General features: G+C 51.9%; 2 protein-coding genes across 2 annotated transcripts; one reads left to right on the top strand and one right to left on the bottom strand.

The window, feature by feature from the left end:
• Positions 1-5: 5 nt before the first annotated feature.
• Positions 6-4,340, top strand: NMRAL1 (NmrA like redox sensor 1; the record flags this gene model as incomplete). Its single annotated transcript, XM_017741232.1, has 4 exons — positions 6-245; positions 1,008-1,257; positions 1,741-1,931; positions 2,859-4,340. Coding segments are annotated over 4 exons (852 nt in total), but the record flags the coding sequence as incomplete, so codon positions are not given.
• Positions 3,982-13,787, bottom strand: DNAJA3 (DnaJ heat shock protein family (Hsp40) member A3; the record flags this gene model as incomplete). Its single annotated transcript, XM_008639114.2, has 10 exons — positions 3,982-5,049; positions 7,892-7,989; positions 8,293-8,408; positions 8,824-8,952; positions 9,812-9,876; positions 10,566-10,713; positions 11,543-11,695; positions 12,416-12,628; positions 13,194-13,277; positions 13,701-13,787. Coding segments are annotated over 10 exons (1,116 nt in total), but the record flags the coding sequence as incomplete, so codon positions are not given.

Here is a 13,787-nt window from a genome sequence, read left to right as displayed (position 1 = left end):
CTGCAGGGGCCCAGGGGGGCGGCGTGGCCCGGGCGCTGCTGGACGACGGCACCTTCAAGGTGCGCGCGGTGACGCGGAGCCCCAGGAAGAAGGAGGCAGAGGAGCTGAGGCGGAGGGGAGCCGAAGTGGTGAAGGCAGATCAGGACGATGAGGCATCGCTGGAGCAGGCCTTGGCGGATGCCTACGGAGCCTTTATTGTCACTAACTTCTGGGAGCACTGCAGCAAGGAGAAGGAAATCGAGCAGGTACCTGTCCTGACATTAACTGGGACCACGGGCAGAATGATCTGGCAGGGTGGATCAGGAGTAGCATCAAAGTGGGGACAGCTCTTGGAGCGGCCATGGCAGCCCTGATGGTTTGAGTGGCCAGTCCAGAAAACCCCAAGGCCTCACAAACACCAGGTCCCAGTTCTTGCAAAGCCAGGACTTGTTCCCTGTTCCCTTGCAGTTGCATGGCATCAGGGTCTGGTGCCTTCAGGGAGTTGTTAAATTTGTTATGGAGAGCACTTCCCAGCAGTTGCAGTAGCAGGAGTGGGAACACTTGGCTCCTCAGAGCCTTCCCAGGGCAGAGCCAAGACTGTCACTGCCTGCAGACCTGTAGCTCTCTGTCCTTGCAGGTTTGTGGCCAAAATCCTGCAGTATCAGAGATCCCAAGGGTGGTGCTCACCCCAGGACAGATTCTGCAAGATGGCAGAGTTCCCACACCTGGATGGCAACAAACAAAAGATAGGATAGGTTAGGGCAGGTATGTTTGCCAGGCAGATTCTTTATGCTGCTGTTTGCATGTTTGGTGGAGCAGTGAGCTCCAAAGCTGGAGAGTGTGTGGTCTTTCTGAAGTAGGGTGGGGTAAGGAGAGGATTTGGCTCCACCTGGACAAGTCACTGTGCTCAGCCCTGGTCCCAGCTGAGGGCTGGTGGGAGTTGGATCCTCCCCAAAGGGAAGAGGGGGTGTGGGGAGGATGGGGATGTCCCATTCCCCTCTTCATGGCCGGTTCCTCCCTTCGCCCAGGGACGGCGTCTCGCTGACCTGTCCAAGCGCCAGGGTCTACACCACGTCGTGTTCAGCGGCCTGGAGAACGTGCACCAGCTGACGGGGGGCCGGCTGGAGGTGCTGCACTTTGATGGCAAAGGCGTGGTGGAGGAGTACTTCCAGAAAATTGGGGTTCCCACCACCATCGTCCGGCTGCCCTTCTACTTCGAGAACTTCCTCTCCATCTTCAAGCCGCAGAAGGCCCCGCAGGGAGACACCTTTGTCCTGGGTAAGCAGGAGCTCTTGCTCTGTGGGTCGCTGTCCTGTGACTGTCCTCATCTGCTCCCACTGTGCAGAAGCTGAGGGGTGGAGGGATTGCCAGGGCTGTGGGCTGGTCGGGTGAAGAGACCTCTACCAGCTGAATTATATATATACACCAGCTGGTCTTCAGACCTGTTCAGTGGCCTGCAAGAAATCAGCAAGATCCTGGACCTGTCTGTGGTGCTGAGGGCTGTTCTGCAGATCCCCAAGTGCCTCTGGACACCCCAAATGCCTGCATTTGGGATGGTGGAGGTGGTGGGGCTGCAGATCAGGTGAGTCACGGTGCTGCTCTGGTGTCACAGGCTCTTAGCTCAGCCCTGCTCTCCTGCCTTGACATGCTCTCATCCCTCCCTCACCTCATGTTCAGAGGCTGGGTGCTGAACCTGTACCTGTACACTGTACCTCCTCAGAGCTGGGCTGCACTTCAGCTGGGATCAATCTCTCCATACAGAGCTGCCCATGGGGGACACCCCAATGGATGGGATGGCTGTGGAGGACCTTGGGCCTGTTGTGCTTTGCCTGCTGAAGTCCCCAGGGGAGTACATCGGCCAAGTGATAGGACTCAGCACGGGCAAGCTCACCGAGGCACAGTACGCTGCCATCCTCTCCCAGCAGACGGGCAAGACTGTGACAGCCAGCAAGGTAGGAGGGTCCCTTGGTGTAGGTGATGTTCCTGAGGGACTCCTAGCTCATTTTTGTACAGCCCAGCACTGGTGTCCAGGGTTAGTCCTGCTGCCCCTGGGTGTGGCACAGCTTGGCACCAAAACTGCCCTGTTGGCATTGCCACCAAGCTCATGCTCGTGGAGCACACAGATGTGCCCGGGCAGGTCTGTGCCTGGCTCCAAGGGATAACTGAGCTGGGAGGTATCCCCAGGAGCCAGGGATGGGCACCTACACAACAGATCTCTGCTGGGTGCCCTTCCCTTCAGCAGGGCTTCCCTCAGGGCTTTGCTGTGTCACCCTTACAAGAGACTTGGCCTCTGTGCTGTGCCACCATTAACAACACCCCTGGCCACTCCCTGCCCCTTTGTGGCTTATTTTTAATCTTTGCATTTCAATTGTGCCTCAGGCAGTCAGTACAATGGATGAGGGGTATGGCTGTTCCCTGTTTTGAGAACAAAGTGCATTTCATTAGAAACAAAGCCCCGCTGATGCTCTCTGCAGGTTCTGCTCTCCCAGAAGCACAGTGATCCAAACACCCTTGTGATTCAGGCAGGGAAGGAAGGTTTTGGGGTGCCAGGTGGCAACCTGGATTATCTCCTGGACCACCCAGTTTCTAGAAACCCTCAGCCATAGCTCTGGTGTGAGGAAGGGCTCTCTCATAGCTGCTCCAGGCCCTGGCCAGCTGTGTGCCAGAGCTGGGTGCTGGCCCTAGGTTGGCTGGGCTGGTCCTGCCAGGCAGGGCCGCATCCTTTGCCCAGCCCCAGCAGCAGTGCCTTGCAGAGCCCTCCTCACCAGTGGTGATGCTGTAACAGGCTGCTCTAACAGAGCCCTCACCACATCACCTCACAGGCTCAGGGGGAGCCCCAGCAGCCTCTGATCAGTTTTTTTCCCCAATTCTCTTGGCAGATCTCCCCTGAGGAGTACGAGAAGCAGGACTTGCCCGGGGCCAAGGAGATGGCTGCCATGTTCCGTTTCTATGCCCTAAAGCCAGACCGCAACGTGGCCCTGACCATGAAGCTCAACCCCAAGGCCCGCACCTTCCAGCAGTGGGTGGGGGACAACAAGGATTCCTTCTGAGCCTCCCCTCCCTCCTCTTCCTCCCTGGTTTCTGCAGCAGGTAGAGGGACCTGGCCGAGGAGGTGAGGTGCCCTGAGCCCTGCTGCCTTCCCAGTAGTGCCCCAGGGAGAGGCTGATCCTGCCCAAGTTGGGGAGAGCTTGGCCCACAAGCTGGTCCATGTGTGTGCTTCTGCACTGTGGTTGAGACTGTTTAGGCAGCTGGAACAAGAGGAAGGGCTGTACAGCACAGGCAGAGGGGTGGCAGAAGCACTACCTTTGCACTCTGTCCTCAGGGAGGCGTTACTTTAGTCATTCTGGGTGTTTTAGGGTGGTGGGGCTTGTTTTCCCAGGATCACCGCTTTTCCCAGGCAGCTCTGAGCATAGGGCACCATGTGGGGGGCTGGAGGTGTGTACCCCTGGGCCCCAAAGGCAGTGCCTTCATGGCAGGTATCCATGGCCAGGGCTGCTGCAGGCTCCTGAGCAAACTGAAGACAGAGATTCTCCATGGATGTCGTTTGGGCACCGCAGGTGAGCCACTGGAGAGATGGAGGCTTACTGTCACCCCAGCAAACAGGGACTGCAGTGACTTCTGTGAGTGAGTGTAACACAAAAGCTGAGCTTGATTCCTCAAGTCATACAGCTCTGGCCATCATCCTTGGGCTCCTAGAACTAGTTTCAAACACTACAGGCTCCTGGAGCTAATTTCAGTCACTGTCCCTTATGAGTTGAGATAAAACTCAACTTTTTCAAGACTGTCCAAAGTTCAGTGGTAAAGCACCCTCCCCCCCCCCATGCCTTAAGTACTGCTCAGATTGGGCAACTTTGTGTTTAAAGTCAATCCTAGCCCCCAGCAATGCCCGAGCCATTCAGCCCTGTGCCCCCCTTGTCCCAAAGACCTTCATTCCTGTTACCAGGAGAGGGAAAGGGGGTGACAGACCCGGTGGAAGAGTAGACAAGGCAGCAAGGCACAGCATGTGTTAAATATCTTTATGAAGTCCATCTTATTTACATGGGTACAGAATCACTTTACAGAAGTTTAATCAGGAGGCAACGCGTGCTTTATTTCAGCAAATTAAGAAGGGCAAGACTACAGCACGTCCCTGTTTAACTGGTGTTTAACTGATTAGTGTGGGCTGATGGTACCTGCACGGTATCACAAACACAGCAGGCTACAGTAACCATGGAATACTCACTGCAAGAGCTCAGCTGCATCTGGAAGGAGTGATCCACCTCACTTGCACTCTCACACATGTAAAACAACGATGCTTTGACCAATCCTTTATGCTATGGGTGTTGCACTAAGGTAATAAAAGATTTTTGTCCCCCAGCTGACAAAGGGCTCAGTGGTCGACTTGTACCAGTTCAGAAACAACAGCAGTTGTGTGGCAACTTTAGTTACTTGGGAGATAAACCTGAGGCAAAGTGCAGATTCCATCACTGCTCTGTGCAGGCAATCAGCAGGATAGAGAAAGCCCAGGGCTACGAGGGAGCCAGGCCAGCTGGGCTCAGACAGTGCCCAGCCACAGGGAGATTCCACTTGGAGCTGTGCAGGGCAGCAGGGCTGTCGTGAAGACAAGGTTAGACCTCCCTGACCCACCAAGTCTCCTGGGGAGTTCAGCAAGCACACCTGGCATTCCAAAGGGCACCTGAGTGAGCAGCTAGTGGGCTTGGGCTCCACACAGCAAACTGCTGCTCTGTGCTGCAATATTTATTTCACATTTCCTCTGGTTTGGATTCTAAATAATACTTCAACTTTTACCAAATAAGCTTGCAGCAGCAGTAGGGTTGTGGAGCAGCCTCCAGAGAGCCACACTTCTGCAAAGCTGGCGTTTTCCTTCACTGCCAGTTCCTGGGACAGTGGGTGGGGTTTGTATCATGATGAGTGTTGGTGCCTCGGTGGTCCATGGCCTCTCCAGCTGGGATTCTTGCTGTGCTGCTGACTGACATCCTGTGTTCTCCAGAGCCTGGCTGCAGAAAGATTCACCCCAACTGCACAGATGACCTGCTGCTGCTGGCTCCTAGTTCCCAGTAGAACGCTTTCCTGCAGTTGAAGTGAGGAAGGTTAAGATTTCCTGGCTGTATCAGCACACAGCCCGCTTTGGGAGCACCTCCCCTCCTGAGCTGCTGACACTCTGTCAGCCTTACAGCACAGCCAGGTTTGAAACCTACAAAGATGCAAAGCTGAGCCCCTGGAATCCAAGACTCTGTGTCTGCCGTCGATGATTCCAAGTGTTGGTGCTCCCTCACAACAGGTCAGCACCAACTGGAGGCACCTGAGTTACACTGCAGCGATGCATGGTGGGGTTTGCTGTGCTCTGTGACAAAGGCTGCCTCCTCCCTGGTGCTGTAAGCCCGTGGCAGTGGGGGAATCTGAGTGTGCCACCACCAGTGGCTCTGCAGCCCATGATTGGTGGGGAAAAAGCCAGTCCCAGTGGGACCAGCTCATGGGAACATGCTCAGTGCTTGGAACTGGGCACAGCTACAGCAGCAGAGCTGCAGGGGAGGCCAGCCAGCTCCCCAAGGGTGAACCCAGCATCTGTGCTGCTGTTTGCTGCAGCAACAATGCAGTTTAATCCCTGGCTTGTTGCTCCAGGTCCCAGGGGACAGCTAGGGCTGTGCACACCCACGGCTGGAAGGCCTGAGGCTAAGTGAGAAGTAATGCTGTGCTGTTGTGCTTCCACCTCCCAAGAAGTGCTCAGTGTGGGGGAAAGACGACAGTGAAACACAAGAGGCCTCCTACCTCAGATGGGGTGTCAGGAGGTCAACATTTTCTTAAGTTTGGAAAGGAATCCCTCCTTGTTCTCCTCAGCCTCAGGCCTATGCCCGCCTGCGTCAGCGCTAGCCTTGGCCCTGCCACCTGGATACAAACAGCAAAGGGCCGCAGTCAGAGACATCTCCCACCAGGACCAGAGGGGTGTTTTAGACAGGGAATGGCCAAGAGAAGGCAGCTGGTTGTGCTGCACCCTCACATCCAGGGCTGCACATGGCAGCAAGCCACAGGACTGGATCCCTTTGCAGGGGAAGCACTGCAGAGCCTGGATCCCAGAAGCGGAACAGCTCAGGGACTGGGCTGTTCCCTTCCCCTCTCCCCAGCCCTCCAAGTGGTGAGGGAATTCTTGTGCTGCACAATTGAGTCAGGGACCCCACAGGCTTTGGAAACAGGTTACTTGGAATTGAGTCTGCCACTAAGAACAAGTGGTGAACTTGATCACAGCCAGCCAGGACTTTATAGGGTTAAAAAAGCTATACTGGTGGTCCCTGAAACAAGTTCTTCCTGTTTCAAGGTTGTGTCCTTGCAAAGCAGTGCAAAACCACACCAGGAGCCTGATTTGTGTCATTGCAAGCAATGCTCAGACTGTATCAAGCACAAAATTAACTCATGTAGAATGAAAAAGGCTACAAGTATTTCACACCAACTGTCCAGATAAGGAATGTTAAAACTGTCCTGTATGAACAGGTCCTGAGAACTCGTTTGTCCCTCCAGAAGTGGCTATAATGAGAACAAAGGAGACCTCTTTGCTAATCTGCTTTTTTCTACAGTAAAACCATCAATAACAAGATCCCAAACACCCCCTCAAGCTTTCTTTGTGCACAGAGAACGCGGAGTCTGGCGCTCCCCATCCACGCAGGGCTGGGTGCCGGGCTCGGCCTGATGCAATGGAATGAAATCCCGAGGCAGGACACGCCTCCCTCAGCACAGCCTGTCTCTACACTGCAACCTACTGGCGTTGTTTTAACCCACCTTGCTGCTTCATCATGGTAAAAACCAGCAGGTTTGCTTTTTAAAAAATTAGTTTGAAGAGTGTTTTTTTTTCTCTTTGGCACATAAATGCCTTTAAAAAGCTGGAATGGAAATTCAGTGCTCAGAGCTCTCTGCCCTTCCCCCAAGGCTGACTGTAATGTGGGAAAGACATAATTTCTGTGTTAGGAAAGCACTATAGAACAGACAATTGGGAAATATTTGGCAGATGCTGCCTTCTAATATCCTGCACTTAAGCCTGTATTCCTCACACTTTGGCATGTAGTAGAGCAGACCCGAGTTCCTGGGATCATTCAGCAGCTCCAAAAGGCTCTCACCTTTGCCTAGTCATAAATGCCCTGCTTGGTTTCAAACCAAAATCCAACAGGCTTGAAGTTCATTGTTCCAATTAAGCAAAGAAAAAACTGTTTTCCAGTAGCAAGAGACAAAGCTCCTTCCTTAACTATTTTACCATGTGTTGTGCCTTTAGCTGCTGCCTCTTCCAAGCACCTCACCCCTGAAACTTAAAGCACAATTGCTGAATCTCAATTTTCCATCTGGAGCTGGAGAGCAGCTTCACAAAGCTCCCAGCTGCCTTCACTCCTCCCTCACACTGGACGCTGTCCACTGACCAGAGCTGACACTGGCACTAGTGGACACTCCTACCCCAGGTTTCCCCACATGCAAAGAGCTCAGGCTGACAGCAGAAACCCCCATCAGCATTCCAGGAGAAACAGCCCTGCTGTGCTCAGAAGCACACTGGATTGGGATCAGACAGGAAATTGGCCTGAAGCACATTTGCTTTTCCTGCCTCTGCTACCAAGGCAAGTCCTGGCACAGGGGAAGCAGGGAGCAGGAGGCATTCATCAGCACAGCTTGTCTGCACCCTGCAGTACTCAGTGCCTGCTCTCTGTTCACACATGGATTTGCCCAGTAAGTACTGGAATACTGGGAAAAGGCTGCTTCCCTGCTTTGTGCTACAGCCTGTTAACATCACTCTAGAACGATTTCCATAGTAGCAGGCCGTGCTGCCACACAGCCTCACCGTGACCCTGGCTCACCTTGCTCCCCAGGAACACTCAGGATGCACTCTGCAGTGCCACAGCAGCTCCCCAGGGAAGGGGCAGGAGTTCCCCCCGCTCACCTGATGCTGTGTTGGTGACCCCGTTCACGGTGCCGTCCACGTCGGCCTCGTCCTCAGCGTAGCTCATCATTAAGGCTCGCTGGCGATCTGTCAGCCTCCTGTGGCACCAGGACACAGGGGTTAGGGATGGCCTGGGGACAGGGGTCCCACAGCCCTCCCAAACCTCCCCCAGCAGCCCCCACGAGAGGCAGGGACTGGAATACAATGTGTAGGAATACACCTGGAATCCCGATGGTACTCTTGAAATAAGCCACCTATAAGGAATTATCTATAAAGAATTCTCAGTGGAAGAGGAGGGACAGAACCCACTGCATTTCACCTCATGGAATTTTCGCAACTTCTAAACATTTGTTGCAAAAAGTTTTTAAGATTTCACAGGAACTTGTTTTAGCTCTACTTACTGAGGAACTTTTATCTTTATGTGGATGTAGTGGTCTCCGTAGCCGTAGCTGTTGACCTTGGGAATGCCTTTCCCACTCATTCGAATTCTCTGGTCTGGCTGAATACCAGGGGGTATCTATAAACACATGGGTGTCACATTTATTACTCAAACATTTATATAATAACTACACATCTATAAAAATTATCCTCTTCTCCAACAAGCTTCAAAGTGGGATGGGAGACCGCTGGTATGCTCATCCCAAAAGCTAAGCCAGTAATGATGGAAAAGCTTTTGAAGGAATAAGTAAGCCTGTAGCTAAGACACAGCCTGTAGCCCTCAGATGGGATTTGTCCAGCAATCCCTTTCTTTCCCTGTCCCTACACAGCAACAGGAAAGGAGCTGTAACCAGGCAGATCACAAACTACCCAAGGCTCAATCCTGAAGGAGTCTGAAATACAATACTGGCAGACTTAGGTTTTCCCCACCTTTGCAGCAAAGGAGAAGCCTCTGCTGTGCCCCACTGATTCCTGCCCAGTATACTGGTACTCACCGTGATGTTGATTGTCTCATACAAGCCTTGACACCGGGCTGTGCCTCCCAGCACAGCCTGAGCTACTGAAATCAGGAGATCTGAGTGGATGTCAGCTCCGTTTCGTCGGAACACAGAGCTCTTCTGAACCTGCAAGGCAGGCAAGTTCCAAAGAGCAGTAAGCACACTGTGTTCTCCTGGTAAACTGCTCCCAAGGGTCTCAGGAAAAAGCTATACCATCCCCAAAGTGCATGGCTAAGAACTGTGAGTTAATATTTGGTCTTCTAGTAAAACACAGATCTTGACATAATCTAATTAGCCTAAGGATTGGAAAGATCCCTGCTTCCTACCTCAGGAACTCCCTCCCCTAATCCTGCTGTTAGTTTATCTGTGTCACTGTGGTTCTGCAGAGACAGACACTGCCTTGTCCAGCACCCTGAACAGGGGAAAGCCAGAAGTGAGGAGGAAATGAAGCACCTTTGCAGTGGCCTCAAAAGCTGGAAGAGAATTAAACCCTCCTACACCACAAAAGAGGTGCTGAAAATAATTTTCTCCTCAAGACAGATGTGTGTGGCAGGATTCTGAGAGGAGAAGAGGCCCAGCTACAGCCCAGGTGGCAAAGCAGCCCCAAAGGTGGATCTGCAGAAGGGCACTTCACCAGGCAACTCCCACAGCTCTCCTCAGCACTGCCACCCCTGCCAGCAGACAGCTCCCTCACATTTCCAAGTCAAAAACTCGAGGCATGAAGAACCCACTCTGCATTTTGACTCACACTACCCTAAGGGCCTGGTCCTGGAACAAGCAGCAATTCTTCATTAACAGATTCAAAGTTACCCCCTTTGCTACAATGCAGATCTCCTGCTGTCTCAGAAAGTTCACAGGGATCTTATTACCTCAGCTGTTCCAAAGGATCACTGGCTCTTCCTCCTCTGCCCATTCTGCAGTCCTTTCCCAGGCAGTTGGGAAGGGAGCAACCAACTTAAATAATAAACCAGTGCAGGATACATACCCTGAACGTAATGAAAATTTCTTTCTTCCCCACAGGCATCCGAACTGTCTGCCCGTCTTCAACACCTGCAATCAGAACAGGAGGGAATGCGACCTTGGGTTATAACCCATGTGTGACATGGATAGCTACAACTCTTGCCAATCCCAAAAGCTGGCCACCACAGCCCAAAGGATGAGGGATCAGCACATGTTTATACCTCTGAGGTGATCTCTATGCCCCAAACAGGATTGTTACTTCAGTATCTACAGAACTCTTTACAGAAATGCATTGGATTAAGGAACACAGCAGCCTCCAAAAGCTGCAGGAAAATTACAGGCTGCTCACCCAGGGTGGTCTCAAAGAAGCAAGTCTTAGTCCCATCACTGAATTCTCCTCTCTGGTGAGGAAGGCCATCAGCACACCCCTCTGAGCCGAGCCAAGGCTTTCAGGATTCCCACCCTCTCCCCAGGCTTCATCAAGGACAAACGAAAGACCCATGGCAACAAAACCTTTGGAGATTCACTCTTCAAAACCTGCTTAGGAGGACCCAGGCAAGAACCAAAGCTCAGGAAGGGCAAAGCAAACATTTATATCCATGGTGAGAAGGTCCATCTCATCACTAGCCCGTTCCATTGCCAAGCTCTCAACCTGCTTTGGTTTAAAGACCATTTCTCTGCAGCAAAACGTTTTACACTGCTCCCCCATTTGTACCGGGCAGTGGCAGTAAATAACTACAGTTCTTTAAGAGAGAGCAGCAGACAAGTACAACACTGACCAGCTGGCACAGGAACCATCACTGTCTTCTTCTGCTTGGTCTGCCCCGTGCCCCGGCACAGGGCACAGGGCGTGGTGATGATGGAGCCGCGGCCGCCGCAGCGCCGGCACGTGGAGCGCATCACGAACGGGCCTGTGTTGATCGTCTCCTGGGGAGGAACAAACACACATTGGGCAAATAATGAGCACTGAGATGGGACTTTTCACACAGCACGTTTGAGCTCTAATCACACACACTCCCTGTCAGGACAGAGACATCCCTCAGCAAGGGCTGGAGCAGAAAGCTGGCTCTGAAATCCAATCACCATCGCATTGCGATTTTCACTGAACACCACCACTACTGCAAATGTCACGTGGTGAGGGGAAGGAAAACACACCACCCTCCACATCTAGGCTTTAATGTACAAGGAGGAACAAAGCTCCTTACAGTCCTACACACGTCTGTGTTCTGATGAACCCAAGGACAATCCACTTACATGAATTACTGCCAGTGTCCAGGAAAACCTTATGGTGACTAAGCTCTGGACTGAACCGTGAGAGCCGCCCACCACGCTGAAGCACACAAGCAATCAGATGCATGGAAACCCAAAGCCTGCAGCTCTAACATTACCTGCACCTTCTTATTTTATGATTACCCTTGGGTTTTCACCACCTTCTTTGACCCCCAAAGTCAAAAGATACCCAAGGAATTGGGTATCTTTATTGCCCAAGGAATTTCAGAGCTGTTACGTGATATTCATATGGTCTGTGTGATGTGCAGTAGCAGAGGATCCAGCCTGAAGGCTCTTGTTTTCAGCTGGGCACAGCACTTTTTACACAAAGAAAATCTTCCTAGTGCCTATTAGCATCAAGCTGACATTAACTCGGCTTTACCCGAGATAAGCTGATGAGTGTGGTGAGAATTTTTCACCATGAAATGAAGTGACTTTCCCCAAGAAGGGAAAGCGCAGCAGAACTGGTGTCCTGCTCAGCACTTACCATGCCTGTGCCATTGCAGTAGTGACAGCGCTGAGCTTTGGTGCCAGGTTCATGTCCTTTGCCATTGCAGCGCTCACAGGAGTCCTGGATGTTCACCACGATCTCCTTGTTAACACCTTTTGCAGCTTGGGTGAATGTCAGTTCCATGATATACTGCACAGGAAACACAGATATAGATCCATGACTGAGGTGTGACAGGCTCTTAAGGAGACAGAGAAGAGTTTAGGCTAAATACCAAACAATGCTTAAAATAGAAGTCATTAGTAAAGATGATTGATCAAAAGAGCAAATTCTTATAAGGTAATTTTTAGTAAACCAGGAGTACCAAACACCAAACACTTCTGAAGACAACACATGAACTGTCAACACTTAAAGGAGCATTTAGCTGCAGCACAAAGAACAAGACAGACTTCGTTTTATTATGGGCCTCACTGCAATGTGAAGCTAATTAAGTTGCAAAATTAAGCCAATTAAGCAGCCAAATGTATTGCTGGAAGGCCTGGTTTATAGTTACAAGGTATTTTGTGGGTTTTAGCATTACAGATCAAAGCAGGCATATGTAAATCAACCTGCAGCAGAAAAGATGCCTCTACAGTGATGGAACTGCTCGGCAGCACTGAGCGGTGTCAGTAAACACCAGAGAAGTAGCTCAAGCCCAGAAAATATATCCTGTCTGGAGGTGTGGGGTGTGTTTCTGCACAGCTTAGCACAGCTATGAGACTCTCCCCCCATGCCATGGGACACTCACACACTGACATTCCCAGAAATAACTCCTTGCGGAAGCTCTCGCTCCCAGAGCGCTCTGTGACAGAAGCTGGGGAGAGACACTGGTTTGAGTTTCCCATTGCATTCCTAAATAAAGGCACCTCCTACCTCCTGTGGCTGGTCAAAGACACTCTGAAAATCGCCAAAAGAGGATCCCGAGAACTCCCCAAAGATCTTCCTGAAGAGCTCCTCGGGATCGATGGAGGGGCCACTGCTCCAGTACTGCCGCCCCGCGCCAGCGCCAGCCCCTGCCGCGCCGGCCTCAAAGCTCGCCGTCCCGTAGGCATCGTACTGCTTCCTCTTCACCTCGTCACTCAGCACCTGGGGGCAAGGAATGGGGCCATGAGGGGATTGTAGGATCCAGGAGAATCCCTGGCTCTGGTCTCAGACCTTCCTGCCATCAAGAGGGCTCACCCAGCTCTTAAACCACGGGAGTTCGGGACAAGCTGCTGCTTCCATGGTGTCTCTTGGCTCACCAGCAGAAAAATGACGAGATCTTACTAATTTATAAAAAGCAGGAATAACTTGTATTAAGCAGCTGATTATTATTATATCAGCTGAAGAGTGCTGCAATGAAAAAGCAGGGCTGGGGGAGCACAGTGAAAGTCCCTCTGTCTCAAACACCTGCTGACAGGTTTTTTATTTGATTATTTAAACTGACAATAATTCTATGGAAGTGACATCCATGCCAGTCGCTACTAAGGAAGGACAAAACTGAAAGAGCCCGAAGCAGCTAAATCAGATACTTGGACCAAGTAATTTCTTGGGACAGACACGCTCCAAACTGAAGTGCATCAAAAACCAGCCATGGTTTTACAGGAAATGTTTCCCCTCATCTACCTTCCAATCTTTTCTCCTTCTCACCACAATAAAACCCTGCTATTACCTCGTAGGCTTCTGCCAGCTGAGAGAACTTCTCCTTCGCTTTGGGGTCGTCCTTGTTTGTGTCAGGGTGGTATTTCTTTGCCAACTAAAAACAAAAACCAACTATTAGGGACAGGCAGGAGCTATTACTTTAGCATAACTCACATGCCAGGAAAAACACATCAGGCAGAGCCTGGCATTCACTAAATGCATTCCCGGCAACTAAAACCTTTCATTTTCCTTTATCAACCCAAAACAAGGAACTACAGGAACTGCTCCTGATCTTCGCAGCAATCCCAGATCCTTCTGGAAGGAGACACGCGATGACAGCACAGGCAAACCACGCTTTGGAAGAAATCCCCAAGGCCATGTGCTGAGCTCTCCCACTGCCACCTCCCCTTGTCTCCAGCGGCTCCAAACACGTGGATCTCAAGGACGGATTTGTTCCGTACCACACCGAAGGAGCAGTGGGCAGCCCCGGCTCCTCTCCCTGCCCACGGGGCCCTGTGCCCGGCCAGTCCGGACGCACCTGGTAATAGGCCTTCTTGATCTCCTTCTGCGTGGCGGTGCGGGGCACCCCCAGCACCTGGTAATAGTCCTCCTTGGCGCGGGCCGC

Source organism: Corvus brachyrhynchos, unplaced genomic scaffold (genome assembly GCF_000691975.1).
Source record: "Corvus brachyrhynchos isolate BGI_N302 unplaced genomic scaffold, ASM69197v1 scaffold58, whole genome shotgun sequence".
Lineage (NCBI taxonomy): Eukaryota > Metazoa > Chordata > Aves > Passeriformes > Corvidae > Corvus > Corvus brachyrhynchos.
This window is presented reverse-complemented; position numbering and strand designations above follow the sequence as displayed.